This window comes from Amphiprion ocellaris, chromosome 16 (genome assembly GCF_022539595.1).
Source record: "Amphiprion ocellaris isolate individual 3 ecotype Okinawa chromosome 16, ASM2253959v1, whole genome shotgun sequence".
NCBI classification, from domain to species: Eukaryota; Metazoa; Chordata; class Actinopteri; family Pomacentridae; genus Amphiprion; species Amphiprion ocellaris.
This window is the reverse complement of record NC_072781.1, coordinates 1038734-1054092: the sequence shown is the minus strand read 5'-3', so window position 1 is coordinate 1054092 and position 15359 is coordinate 1038734. Positions and strand designations below refer to the sequence as shown.

Here is a 15359-nt window from a genome sequence, read left to right as displayed (position 1 = left end):
ACGTTAACTCTTTTCATCTTGTCTGAAATGCTTGGTTTTTGCTCCTGTCCAGAGCTCCTGCTCTGATTGGTCAGCTAAAATGAAGTAACCTCAGTTCTGCACAGTGACCTCATGTCTTTGATTGTTTGCAGAAAAGCAAAGTCCTAGCAGAAGCAGAAATAATGGTAGACTCCAAGAAAGCTGGCAGACATTTTGCAAATGTGTTACCCGGTGATGTAAATAAGTAACAGGATAAAGCTTGGACTTGAAACGACACGTGTTAGGCAGATAGAATATGGGCTTAAAATAGGTGAGAATAATTCCCTTTGGTGTGGACCTTGGGCTTTGTCAGTTTGCAGATCATTTATTTGTACAAAAAAGACTGTTATATAACACACTAAAGGTAAAGAAAAAGACTGCATGGGCTCTTTAAATGCTGATTTACCCTTCTGTTGTTGCATTCGACTTACTTATCAGACACATATTGAAGATTGATTTCTCTGAATTTTTGTATGTTTTCCTTCATAACAGAAAATCGAGCGCGTGGTATTCGTTGGGAACTTTCTTCGTATCAACACAGTGTCCACAAAGCTGCTAGCCTACGCCATGGACTTCTGGTCCAAAGGACAGCTAAGAGCCCTCTTTCTGGAACATGAGGTGAGCACACAACCAATAAACTTTAGGTCCAAGTCAGACAGGAAATAAGTTCATGAGAATTTAACCAAAGGAGACCAACCTTAGGGTCCCCACATAGCATAAAAAAAAAACATATTTTGCCTTCAGAAACCCACAAAACAGTTTGTCTCCGTTATAAACACTCGTGCGTCACTTACAACCCATGCTGTGTGTGAAGAGTGTGTTAATGTGGCCTTTTTCCTGCACCAGGGTTATTTCGGAGCCGTTGGAGCGCTGATGGAGCTGCTCAAGACAACAGAGGACCCGTGAAGGGGAATCCCGTCACGACATCATCGACTCTCGACAAGACGATGTCACCCCAACGCCGTGATGTCATCGACTCCCAACGCTGTGATGTCGTCCACTTTTGACGCTGCTGAAAGGTCCCATTGACAGAGGCCACTAAAGGAACACTAAGAGAGACGCAGAAACTGAGAAAAGCCATTTTAATAATTTAACTCTTGTACATAATGATAACCTCTAACATCCAGAGCCCCCTATCATAGAGGTTTAATATTGTAATCTTTAATTTATAGTTTGCTGTAATCAGGTGTGTTGATTCCTGTGATCAGCCTGTGTCAGGAAGCACAGAGACACAACGTCTATTTGTGTGTTTTTTTTGTTACTGTGTTTGTGTGATAGCTACTGTAGCATTATGTCCTGAGGATTGTAGCGTGCCGGGCCACTCTTTGTGCAGCAGTTCTCCTCTACTGATGTGTTATCTGCTCAGAAACACTCTGGAATGAGTCGGTTTCACCACCAGCGGCTCAGAGGAGTTCCTCTTCTGTTGCCACAGAAGCATCAGGAGGGTTCGGAGGCAGTTTGTGTTTCCTGTTTGTTGCACAAAAAGTTTGCCGTCTCGCTGCGGCGTTATAAGGAGTGCACTGAAGCCAAATCCTGTTGAGATTCATACAACGCCTGCCTCCTCCCTCAGATGGAGAGCAGGAAACACCTCTGTCATTCTGTCTGTCGCTCCGCTGCTCATGGCCTTCTGCTTTTCTGTTTGTCTTCTACATCTGCCTCCACGTTAGCGACGCTAGCAGCACCGTGTTGCCGTCACTCGTCCCCAGCCGTCTGAGTTTAGTGTTCGATCACGGGACCAAGACGTTGTCTTCCAACAGATTGGAGCGCTTTGTTGATTCCTGTGGACTGGAACAACCAGAGCTACTGTCCAGTCTGGCTCAGCTGCTTGTCATGTGAAACACTCTCTGATATCTGCTTTCCTCTGGTCCTTCCCCGTCTGTCAGTGTCTAACTGAAGGACACTGACGGGGTGAAGCGCTGATTTCTTACCCTGCTGCCTTGTTTGGATGTTGCGGTTTGATTTAATGAGGCGTTTAGGCTGAGCTAAGGTTAAATTTGCTCATTGTGAGCCCTCAGACGGGGAGATACTGGGACCAAGATCATTTTGCCCATATTAACCCCTTACTGTATGTAAAACACACTTAATGCTCATTTGTTAGTAGCAGAATCAGTTCAGCTGCTGTTTTTGTCGCTCTGATCATGCAGATATTGTTGATGGTTGTTCTCTGCATTGATTTTATCCTCCCCATCCACCAATTTTAGCTCACAAACAGCAAGAAAAAATTAAATTCTATACGTGCAGGAAAATATTCTAGTCATTGTCCAACATTCTTCCGCTACAGATATTCTACTTCCATTAAACGAGAAACATAAGCGTCAGATTGAGGCTCCTTCGCAGAATTGATCAGCATTAACCTTTAAATTAGCACTGAACAGAGAAACAGCCACATTAATCAGGGAAGAGATTTTAAACATTTTTAGAACTGCGTTCTTACCAGATTTGGATGTGCTCTGTGTGGATCTTTTAAATGAATCTCACCTCATCTGCACTGATTGCAGGAAGTTCGAATGGTAAATTTCATGCTCACCTCATCCTGTAGGAAAGGTTTACTATGAACAACAACTGTAGAGAGGCTCCATCATCAGTAAATTATTGAATTACCATATTAGTCTGTAGCTGTTTTAGAGAAACATGGACCGCAAGTGTATTTCTTCCTGCAACATCATAGTAATGCCTCCATCTCCTCCTTCTCTTCCTTCACTTTACAGCCTTTCATCTCTTTCTATTGTCAAAGCAGCTGGACAGTTCAGTGCTTTATGGATTTAAACATCTGTCTTCATGCCTTTACTCTCCAGCAGAGGAACTGTGCTCTTTCCCCAAGTTCAGAATTACTCTACTTATGACTCTTTGTTAAAATACCTACAATTTAACATCCTAATCACCTAGTATACTGTTAGCTAAGCAAGGATTCTGGAGGTCGATTTGACAAAAATTGGGGGATTCCTGTTATCTCCGCTTCACCTTTTATCATTACTTTGATCCTAATAGCATGTTTGCTGCTGTTATTCATTTTTGTTCCGGTTAATTTATAAAAGCACGCTTTGTTTTGAGGCCACTTGCTTTTTATGAGCCACAGTAACTTGTAAAACGCCAACATTTTAAAGGTTTCTCCTGTGAAACTGAAAATGCATCTGAGTTTGTAGCTCAACCGGCTGTCAGTCACATTTTAGTGGACCTTCTGTGGCTCATGAAGTTATTTTTCTCAGTTTATTAGGCTTCATTAATCACATGTTAGCTTAAATAATCCAAATCCCATCACTAAGTATGTGAATCATAGTGTTTTTCAGTCATCTCCTCTAAAAACATTGAATCGATCATGTTTTCTGTCCTACTGTGACATAGACTGTCTGTTTCTTCTTTGTTTTCTTTTTATTTGCCTTGTTCTCATGTTCTCAAGCTCATGTTTGGATGATAACCGTGACCTCAGCCCATCAGATGCCGCTCAGCTGTGAAATCAGGCTGCTGTTGGTCACCTTGTGCCACCTCTGCCCTTCTTTTAATCTCACAAACCCCCAATCAGTTGCCTTTTTACTGCCTGCCTCCACCATGTCTGTGCCCTTCCTGTGTTATTGCAGTTTACTACCTGTTCAGCTTCACCTGTGTTTTTGTAATGTTGTGCACAAAGATGCGTTTTTATGTCTGGGTTTTACTCTTTTTTGTTTGTTCGTTTTGTGTTTTTGACATTGTACCAGATTCAGTGCAGTTCAGGCACATTTCCAGTCTCACTACTCTCCTGCTGGTCCCAAGGGCATCTTAGTGCAACAACAACAGTAACTTCTACCAGTAATGCAGTGGTTTTGGCAGCAAATTTGAGATTTTTGGACAGCTATAAAACTCTTATCCAATTTAAAATGACCTTTTTTTTTAAAACGATTTCCTTTTTATTTTATATCCTGCTATTTTTGTGGCCAGTAACAATCAACAATGTGAGTTAATGTGTTTTTCTGTGTGATTTGAAAAAAAATACTGTTGCTTTTTATTGTTTTTGGTTGGCACAACAGAACCAGTGTGACTGTTTCCAGAAATGTAAATCCCTGTTATGATGCTCCGTGAGGCTGCAGAAATCTTCTCAAACACTTTGTCATTTGCAACTCTACTGTCCTGCAGCACATTTGATCTCAACATGCACTCATAAACAACGGTGGTCATATCTATTTAATCAACTGAGGCCCCGTGTCACGTCTGATGCAGAATCTAGATGATATATTGTTCATTTTAAGGTGTACCTGTTTGCGTTTAAAATCATTTTCATGCTGCAGTAACCTAACCCTGTTTAAGGCAGTGTTGCAGTAATTATTGGACCTAACTGTTGTACTAATATGCTGCTGCAACATCAGTGTTTTTGACTACAGTTGTGAGTCACAGCACTCGTGAAACCCATCATACAAAGCAGCATCAGATTCTGCTCTGCTGAAATGTGACACAGGAGTTCAGTCCTGTCAGTAAATGAGCTTTTAGGCAGCGTTTCTTTCTGTTCTCTTCAGTCGACAGTGTGTGTTTGTCTGCTGAGTTGTGTTTGAGGGTTTAGTTTCCCACCGGGACCACCTGTACTCACATCAGTGTGTATTTTCTGGTACTATAAGCTGCTTCGGCGTAGAAAGTGTCCACCAATGTTCTGAAATCTACCCAACGAGCTATGCAGTAACTCATCCATTGCTCTTTCAGCATCTCTTCTGTACCAGAACCCCTTGTAGCTTTCCCCCTTCTGACAAATCCTGTTTGAATCTTGAAGGAGAGAGTTTCTCCTCCTGAACTTTCTGTCCTGCTGATGTAGATCTTGACACTATTTAAGGTGGATGCTGCTCCTATCAGGATGTTTGAGACCCGATTATGCACCAGAACAAGTGTGACAAGCAGGTTTTTTTTAGTAATCATGCTACTCTTAAATGCACTGTCACATTAAGGCTATTTTTGTGAGAAAACTTACTCCAGCTCTGTGAAGGTTTCCCACATGTTGCATCTGAGTCACTGTGGCATTACGTTCCTCTGCTTATCGTGGACAAACCTCCTGTTACGTGAACAAATCCAACCTTTTAAACTATCTTCTGGAATGCTTGACTGGCAGGACAGACCTTTTTCTCCCTTGTGTATTTGATTGTACAGAGATTTTGTAAATATTAATAATATTAATAATAATATGATATATTCTACACCAGCAATCTGTCTGTTGATGAAGTGGTTTTAACTGTTCAGAGCCAGGTTTCTCAAGCATGACTCGGCAATTCATGTCCAATCCGGACGCAGACAGAAGACGAGACGAACCTCTTTCCTCCGCTGATTGATCACCTTTACCAACGGTTTTATCAGAGCTGATTAGCTGATATTTTTAGGAGCCTACTTGTGTTCTATGACCAGGATGTTCCTCTTTAGGATTAGAAACATTTTTAGATGTCTTTCTGTGATTGTCTGGCATCGTGTGTTCAGATCTCTAATTGGATATAAATGTATTTTACATGTATTACCACTTTAATGTCAATTTCACAGCTCCATTTAGCTTTGATTCAAAAACCACCACCCTAAACACGTCATACTTAACTCTGAATGGTTGAGAAACGTTCGCTGGATCAGTTTTTCCTCCGAGTTGTTCAGATGTTTTCTGTCTGCTGGATTTGGTGCCGGTCGGTCGCCTCGGCTCCTCTGTGATCTGGAAGGTTTTGGGAAGCCAAGTGCTGGTTGTTGGCGTTGGTTCAGCTGCTGCTGCTTTTAACTCCGGTTTGAAAAGAGAAAGGGTTAAAAAGAAAAAAAAAAATAACAAAAAATAAGGCTCCCTGCCTTGTGCAATGTGTATGTACTGATGTGAAGAGATTTTTTTTTTCTAAAAAGGAATTAAACTAAAACTGGATGAGATTTCTGTTGTCAGTGTGCCTTTTTACACCTGAACCAGGAAAGAAATGACATTCTCATCATGGCTCATAATAGGGAATTCTAATAAAGAATGTCTGCTTAGCTTTCAGGGAGGGCTGGTGATGGTCACACACATGCACTAAATATTAAAATATTTGGCTGCAAGACTGAAATATGCATCAATCTCATATAATGTTGACACCTCTTTTGTGGAGTTAAACAATGAGAATAAATGCAGACAAAAAAGACAAGAAAACAATTGGAAAAAAAGAACAAGATGGTTAAAAAAGACTGCATATCAGAGACAATAAGCAAGTAAAAGTCAAAAGCAATGATAGTAATTTAAAACTTTAAACCTTAAAAATTGTAAAAATGTAGCGTTTTTTTCTTTCTCTCTTTTTGTTTTTCGAATTAAATTTTTAAACGAAAAAACGAAAAGACAAAGCGATTTTTTTTCTCATTTTATTTTGAAACGGAAAAACGAATGAGCGAACCATACACGGATTATTTACACATTATTTTGTTTTGAGTTTATGACATCATTTTGTTAAATGCAGCTTTTAACTGGGTTTTAAAACAGAGTTGATTTTATTTTGAATATTTAGATTAGTCGCCATTTGACCAATCAAACCGCAGCGTTGCTTGTGACGTCAACGCGCAGTGTTTCCGGAAAAGTGGCCGTCGGTTTTCTGACCAATTAAGCAAACTTTTCTCCATTTCAAAATTTAAAAAACTGTATTTTTGCGATTTCGTAACTGAATTCAGGACACTTGCACCATTAGGGAGGCTTCAGAGATCTGTCCACCTGTTTAGGACTCAAGGTTGAAGTTTGTTCTGCCAGGTAATGGACGTAGTTCGGGTAAGAAAATGCTTTAGCGATTAATTTATCATTTTTTGTTAAATACATATGTTTTTGTAACTTAAAATGTCATTATATGTAAATATCTTGCTAAAAATCATTCAGAAACCCACTTAGACATCAGAAAAAAGACACTCCTCTTAACCCCAGAAGCCGCCTGAAAATGATCACATTTTAAAGTTTTCTTCAGTGTCAAAACTATTTATTAATGTCTGTTGGTATATCTAATGATGCATACTAAAATAGAACTGCCAATATTGAATTCGGCTTACTTCACTCTTCAGAATGTGAAGAAATATGTGTTAAAAACAAGCCTAAAGTTACCAACATTGATCACATACAGTCTGTGGCTGTAGGCTGCAGTGTGTGAATCCATGGCAACAAGTTTATATGTTAAACGTTTAAAAGTAGTCTCTAATTGGGTGATTTCTACTTAATTTGAACACATAAAGACCAGACAGAATGTCATGACTTCCTCAAAAGGGGAATAACAAAGTAAATATTCTTAATTTTTGTACTTTAGCACTATTTTGAGGTGCTTAGTATGAACATTTTATGCCAGATAAGCTTCTTGTAGAGAAGATAAATGTGATTTTCAAGTCCAAACACGTTTCTCTGTCTGACAGGATCTTATTTATTTATGGTGTACTTAATAAGGGCGTGATGCATAAACTGAAAACTGCTTTCCAATGCAAGTATCATACCTGTTCCTCGTCATTTTTTGGAAAGTTGCAAGATAACTTTAAACAGGTGCTATTTGGAGACAGTGGTACATACCCTTGACATCTTGATTCTATTCTAGTCTACTCTAGTCTTTGTTTTGTTGACTCTATTAATTCTATCTTATAACTGTGCTATGTTTTGTTGTATTCTTTGTTATTCTCTGGTCATTTAAATGTATTCTGCTATTGAAATATGCTTTTGTTTGTTTGTTTTCTATGCTATTGTGGTCTGTTGACTCTATTAATTCTATCTAAAAGTGTTTTTTTTCTCTGCTATTCCTCTGTTCTGCTATGTTTTCGTTCTGTGCCGTGCCGTTCTGTTCTGTTCTCTGTAGTGCTGCTATACTATTTCAGTTCGGTTTTGTTCATTTGAAGTGATCTGAAAAGACTATTTTCATGCAAAATATTGTGGTTGCTTTCCATTCTGCTATTGTGTCTCCTCACTTCCTGGTATCTCACTTCCTCCCAGTGAGGATGTGAAAGAGAGATACGATGAAGAGATGTTAGGAACTGAAGTTGCCGAATGAGAAATATTGCATCCCTTAGCATCATTTTTAAAGCTAAGTCACTTGCTCATGATGTGGCAAACAGCTGAATCACCTTTTAAATCAAACATACACCCATGAAAGTGCAGCATATCATGAGGACATGGTTTTACATCAAGATAACTTAAGCAACAGTTTTGTGATGATTCCAGAGCTGTCATTTAGCACTAACAGTCAAATAGGAAGAGGCACATTTGATTTTTCTTAATTTTCAGGTGATTACAGATAGAAACACAGAAATCTACAACGGCACCAAAAGGAGAGTATTCAAGGCGTCAGTGGAATCCATCTGGCTCTATGGATCCGACTCTTGGCCACTAAAGAAGACACTCTCAAAAAGAACTGATGGGACGTATAGCAGAATGTTACGATTGGAACAAAACATCTCCTGGAAATCACACCTCACCAACAAGTTGCTATACGGCTCACATCCACACTGGTCAAACATCATTAGGCAGCGTAGACCAGCCCTGGATGGACATAACAAAGCAGCAGGTCGTTGTTTTGGAAACCTGATGCTGTCAGAAGGGTTGAGCACACCATTAAGGAAGCTTCTAGAAGAAGACACTGGTCTGGAAGACAAAGAACTTTTGACTGCAATGTTGGACAGAGGGAGCTGGATGAAGAACTTTATTCATGTCACCTATTCTGTTGGATGCAATTGACTGACTGACTGACTGACTGACTGACTGACTGTAGAAATCATGAAACGGAAGAAATTAACTGCACAGTCACTCTTGTCTATAATTATGTGCTTAGCTGTGTGTCTCTGTGTGTTACAGATTCTGCAGTATGTCATCCTCTTTGATGCTGATGAAGACTTCACACCATGTTGGCAGTTCTAACAGATCAAGCTGCAGCTGCCATGACGATACAACAAGGTGAAGTGGATGTTTTTAGTCGGTAGGGGACAGTAGACTCATGTATGTAACTTCAGTTCCTCAGTTTCTTTGTCAGTCAGTTCATCTTTTCATGCTTTCCAAAAAACATTTGATGTTCACTCAAAGCAAATTGTGAAACAGCAGATGGTAACCAGACTGTGGGGAAGTGGAAATGCTGCTTTCGGCAACCAAAACAACAACAACAACAATACATAGTAAATGAAAGTATTCAGCCAAAAATTCTCCAGCTGCTCAGTCTATGCTGTTAAGTACATCTAAACTGTGACTGTTTTTGAGCTAGACATGCATCATGATCCTGGTGTCCGTAATGGAAAAACAACTCATTAAATACTGTCAAACTTGTAGTACTTTAACTTTTAATTTCATTAGGAAAAGCAAATGTCATTATAGATTGGAAAGCGGTATTATAATATTATCTATCTATCTGTCTATCTGTCTGTGTATCTATCTGTCTGTCTGTCTGTCTGCCTATCTATCTATCTATCTATCTATCTATCTATCTAGACATCTAGACATCTAGACATCTGTCTAGACATTTTTCCATCTAGACATCTATTTATCTAGGTGTCTATCTAGACATCCCTGAGGATTAATTCAATAGCAAAAGCCCAGTCATGAAGGTTTTTGAGATACAGGTGCACACACACTGGATTTTTTTTGTATTATGTGGTGTGCTGTGTGTGTGTTTGTTGTGTTGCCTCTTGACTGTCATGTGTGTGTGTGTTTACCAAAGAGAACATCCCGTTCTGAGTGTATCCGCCCCCACACGGGGAGCCCTGCACTGTTCCGCTGCTGCAACCGCCGTGGTGTGTTTTCTCTGCATCCTCAACACTGACGTGTGTGTGTGTGTGTGTGTGTGTGTGTGTGTGTGTGTGTGTGTGTGTGTGCGTGCATCTGTGTGACACACAACATTGGGTATCTGCATGTGTCTGGATTTATTTCACTAACATCCCAATATCTGCAGTCAGATTCTCTGTGATTCTTTATGGATAGAGAAGATTTTATTTGTATTTTAAGTCAGAAACGAGTCATCACAAGAACAAAGTCACTGTCAGTTCCTCTAAATCTGTTCTGTAGATAAGAGCGTTGTGTAATACCAGCATTACAGCTTTTATAGCTAAATTTAACTAGAAATTGCTCAGTGTTGCAGTTTCAGTGTGTAAACGTGATTTATGGTCATCACAGCATCCAGTGGGCCTTCACTGTGAGAAAAGTTTGCTAGCACTCAGTCTAGAAAAGAGGAGCTGCTACACAGAGTTTGTTGTGGTCTGTCTGTAGATGATGTTCTCTGTGAAAGTGAGAGATCTGATAAGGTAGTTGTGCTTCCAGCAAACAGTTTGTGTTTGATTCTATTCCATCATGCAGCACTGAGCTGGTAAAACTGCATATAGTTGGGAAAAGGGCTTCTGTAATTGGAAGTTACCATGTGAAATTACTTGTTTTCATGGTTCTGATGAAGATATTTTTTACACTTAAGTTGATTTGGAGACCAGAGCATCTCTGTAGCACCACAATGCTTCATGTGTAGTAGCACGCTGTGACACGTTTTATCTTTATTGACAAAATAAAGCTAGCCGAATACAGTCCAATAGCAACAACTATGGTAGCACTCTTCTCATCAAAACTCATGCACCCTTTCCCAACAAACAAGAGCTTTTTTTTAAAGCTTTAGAACAAACCACCAATCAGTGCTTCGCCCGTTTAGCTCTTGTGAGAAGGTTGACTTACCAGTGGTGGAGGAAGAGTTCAGGTAGAAGTCGAAGCATCGGTGCTAAACTAGAAAAATACAAGGATGTATTGAAAATGTTATCTAAGTAAATGCATTTATTGTCAGGAAAATGTACTTAAAGTATCAAAAGGAAAAGAACGTAATTCGTTTTACTCTTGAATTTTCAAATGAAGGGCTTTGATTCAAACAGGCATTTCATTACATCACTTCATTACATGTGAACGCTTTCTGTCTGAATAGGCGCCCTGATCGCTTCTCACCAGGTCAGATTTAGTTGCATTTATACCACTTTCGCATGAACAAACAGACACACAAGCGTATGATGTCCTGGATGTCCTGACTGTCCAGCCTCTCCAGCCGTGTGAATGAAGCCGTGAATAAAATTATGATAAAAATGACCTTTGTCTGAATTACAGACTGCTGTCAGTTTAATTGACTGATGAAGCTGCGATGTCAAGTATTGCATCTAAGAAAAGGGGCCTAATTTGTTGCTTTGTAAAGCAAACAGCCTCACAGTTAACCAGAGCTCAAAGTGGCATCTTAAAATGTCCTTTTCCAAACCCACCAACAGTCCTACCTCCCAAATCATTGGGTTTTCTGTATTTTAAGGCAAAAAAGCAGCAAATAATCACATTTAGGAAGCTGAAACCATTAAATATTGACTTCTATGCCCAATGCATTGTCAAAACATTTGATGATTAATGTCAAAGCTCCGATTTTTTTTTATGTTGTTGAATAGGTGGTTTTACATTGCATCATGCTTTAAAAGTTCTTTGCTATTAACTTTGGATGTTAGATTGTAAATATGGTGGATGAAAAAGCAAAATTGAAGTATTATAAATGGGTATTACTAAAGTAAAATGCCTCTAATCTGTACTTCAGCAGAGTAGCAGAGTTTAGTTGCAGTCCGCTGCTGTTTGAAGCTGTGAGTTCTTTAAAGAAAACAGCTTCCAATATGACCGCAAGAAGGTACTTTACGTCACCTGAAAGCCTCCACAGGTGGCCTCGCTGATCAAACACTGTGTGTGTGTGTGTGTGTGTGTGTGTGTGTGTGTGTGTGTGTGTGTGTGTGTGTGTGTGTGTGTGTGTGTGTGTGTGTGTGTGTGTGTGTGTGTGTGTGTGTGTGTGTGTGTGTGTGTGTGTGTGTGTGTGTGTGTGTGTGTGTGTGTGTGTGTGTGTTTTTCAGGCAGAAGTTTCCACTGTGTAGGTGGATGCGTGGGAGGCAGGCGGAGGAGGGGTTTCCTCTGAGGTTGGCATCCCCGAACACAGAAAAAAGCACAGAGAAAAGAAAAGGACTTCCCCGGGTAAGCACACACACAAAATCACTCTGGTTTTTCTTTGTCTGATGTTTGATTTCTTTAACTGATTAACCACACGGTAAAAGAATTGCTTGTAGTAGAGGAATTTGATCCTAATTTGACTTTTTAATCAGATTCTGGACACTTATGAGATGTGATATGTTCTTCTTCTTGAGCATCTTCTCTCTTTTTTTCTTAGTTTCAGTGTTTAAGTGCCATCATATTGCAATAATTGGGTGTTTAGAGTCTCTGTTATAGACTGCTGATCCACATGGGGGCAGCAAAGCCAACGTGATGCGACCGCAGAGCATTTTAAACATGGCTGACATGAATGAGCCTTGATATGTTCCTCAATAGTGTAAAATGCTCTGAACAGTCCTCTGTGTTTATGTCATATTCAGTTTCCCAGACTCTGTAGAGAAACACTGCTTTCATATCAATTTTCTGAAAGAATATTAGCACATTTTAACAGATGTCTACCTGCTGTTTCAGTCCAAAAACATGATTACAGAAATAAATATGAGTTGTTCCTACACTTTTACATGCAGATTTACCATTAATATTGTTAAATAGCACCTTATACACCTCAGCAGCTTTAAAATCCACCTCATACCACAGCTTGTTACTTGGATGTAAGTGAAATATTTTTGCTAATTTCAACACAGGCACGGTTGAAGTGCGGAGCTGCACTGCTGGCGTCACACTCACGAGACACCTGCGTTGTTGGTTTACACTAGATTCACTCTCTGATAAACTTTTTGTCATGCTGCAGCCAGGTGCATAGTGCCACTGTGAGTGTGTGTGTGCCTGTGTGTGTTACCACATCACTCACACATACTAGTCTGTGGGAAGACAAACACTGAACAAAACACAAGACACTCCTGAGGAAATGCACATGAAAAGGACACATGTAGACACTTCCACACACGCAGTCACACACTGTTAGTTCTCCCTCGTCAAATCTTTATCTCATTTGTCTCATAGGCTTTATTTAACATTTATTATCTTATTCGTTATCTTGTAGTGTTTCAGCTGCACTTTCTGCTCTGACTAACTGAACACTGCTGTTTACTGTGTGTGAGTGAAGCATGTGTCATGGCAACGTCTGTGTTTACACGCTTCCCTCGTGGTTTGGGCTGCAGCTTCAGACTTTTTATTTGAAAGTTTTTGTGTGATAAAAGCTTCAACCACTTTAGCAGTATTCAAAGAGACAGTTTTCTTTGTTAGTAGAAATGATTTCTTCTATCTGTGCTTTCTTGTGGCCTGTAATAAGAAAATAAGATAAAATAAAATAAAAAACCCTTGTCTTAAACAGGTTACAGTTGTGTTGAAACACACAAAGCTTTTCAGAACACAAGATGGTGGGATTTGTGTGAGGGCTGGGCTTTATAGCTGAAAATTTGTCATGATAAAATGTTTTATTTCAGTCGATATTGGTAATTTTTGATCATTTTAATGTCCTGATTTTAATAATTACCAGCGAAAAAAGGTTAACTATGGATTTTCACCACCTTAATTTGAGTTCAACCACTTCATAGTGTTCATAAATGGACACCAGCAATCTTAATGTCAACTTGACAGCATTCAAATAAATGCATTTACACATAATAATAAATATAAATAAATAAAGATTAAGTGATGATCTCAAATTGTTACACGTTGTATAAAGAAAATGAGTAAAACCTGGAGATGCACCAAAGGTCCCTAGAGCGAAGCTTCTGTAATGTCACAGCATTTATTTCTGCCTAGAGATGCATTAATTTTTCACCAAGATCCTATATTGGTGATGGGAGGGTCGGACCGCTGCGCAAAGTCTTCTCCAGAACATCTCAAAGATCCTCAGTGTGGCTGAGGTCTGTACTCTGTGGAGGACAATTCATGTGCAGTGTTTCCTCTACATTCATTTAGGAGTGGTGGGCCGCCATTCCTAAATCTTAGCCGCCGCTCCTTCAAATTTCTTTCTATTTTTTTTTCTTTTTTATTATTGTTGCAAATACACCACAGCCGCATGTCTCCACCTTTACAGCAGAGTTCTGCACTGTGTCGGGTTCTCATGAGTACCCAGGTAAACTACAGATGACTATCTTGCTCAGTATCTCCTCTTTGGGGGGTTAATACGACATGAATTAGTTGCGAGAGCGTGGCACCCAGGCACCAGGTCAGAGTCAGAGGAGTGACGTCTTGGAAAATAGGGCAGCGACTTACCGGAGAAAAGTTATTAGCTTTAGATAACTCATAATAGATTCTACAAGTTAAACAGACATTTGCAAATTATTGATGTCCAGCTAATGCTACGTAGCATATTGGTAGGTTCAGTTAATTGGGCCCGGTGCCAACTCAGTGTCGCTAACATGAGTAAACTGTTGATAGCATTAGGCTAATATCTACAAGCCATGTATGAATAACTGCTGACTGGATTTTCAGATGAGCTTGTTCAAATAGTTTTATTTTTAATTTTTACATTCGGTCTTTAAAAAGCTATTTTCAACTGGTCATTCAATAAATAGGGCATAAAAGTAAAATCTGCAGTGTGATTTGTTTACGTCTCAATGGCTCCCAGAAAGCCTGCTACTGTTGATGAAAAAAATCCTGGAGGAAACACTGATGTGTCTAAATGATGTCTCATGCTCCTTGAGCCACTCATTCTCCAATGTGAGCCCCATGAATCCTGGCATCGTCATCTTGGAACATGTCCATGCCATCAGGAAGAAAACCTCCACTGATGGAAAGACCTGGTCCTTCAGTATCTTCAGGTATCAGCTGGCCTCATTCTATGGGAACATAACGTTGGTGAACCTGACCAACCCCAGATCATAACTCTAACCCCCCACAGGCCATGATGAGGGCATCACTTCATCCTCCTCTCTTCTTACCCTGATGCCCCCATCACTCTAGAACAGGGTAAATCTGGACTCATCAGACCACATTAGTTCCTGAAGATGATGGTTCTCCACTATCCTTCAGGTTTTAATAATGTGTTGGACGGTTCTTAACCTGATTTTAGTAGTTTCATCTCCTTAGTAGGTTTCTTTGCTTGATGCAGGCCAATAATTTGAACCTTCTGAGACAGATTAACATCCTTTCCATGACCACAGGATATGTCTTCCAACATGAGAAGCTCCTCACTGCATCAGCTAGGGTGAAATCAGTTGTTGTCATCACTGCAGTAATTATCCAATGAAAGGCTCGTACCTGTTTGCTTAGTTAAATCTAGGTGGCAACTTTTTTTGGCCAGGCGGTGTACATTGGTTTCTTACTTTTCAGTAAATGTTACTACTACTAATAATAACACCTTTAATTTATAATGCACTTTGCATATAAAATCTCAAAGTGCTACAATACATTTAAATGATGCGAATAGACTAATACGGGTACAGTCAACACTTCCTTTATGATGGCGACCAAAGTTGAAACTAAGAGATAAGAGAGAGATGGGATGCTT

At 39.7% G+C, this 15359-nt stretch overlaps 2 protein-coding genes across 3 annotated transcripts in view; both read left to right on the top strand.

Moving 5' to 3' along the window:
• The window catches only part of pank1a (pantothenate kinase 1a), a 30389-nt gene extending 24524 nt beyond the window's left edge, over window positions 1–5865 (top strand). For both annotated transcript variants that reach the window (XM_055018337.1, XM_055018338.1), the window contains exons 7-8: window positions 511–636; window positions 865–5865. In XM_055018337.1, coding sequence (XP_054874312.1) covers window positions 511–636; window positions 865–924 — 186 coding nt within the window. In that variant the 3' untranslated portion in view covers window positions 925–5865. The remainder of the gene's footprint in view (window positions 1–510; window positions 637–864) is intronic.
• Window positions 5866–5980: 115 nt separating this feature from the next.
• The window catches only part of LOC111571898 (uncharacterized), an 87472-nt gene continuing 78093 nt past the window's right edge, over window positions 5981–15359 (top strand). The window contains exons 1-3 of the mRNA XM_023275317.3: window positions 5981–6721; window positions 8771–8869; window positions 11806–11923. The gene's annotated coding sequence lies outside the window, so the exon portion shown is untranslated. The remainder of the gene's footprint in view (window positions 6722–8770; window positions 8870–11805; window positions 11924–15359) is intronic.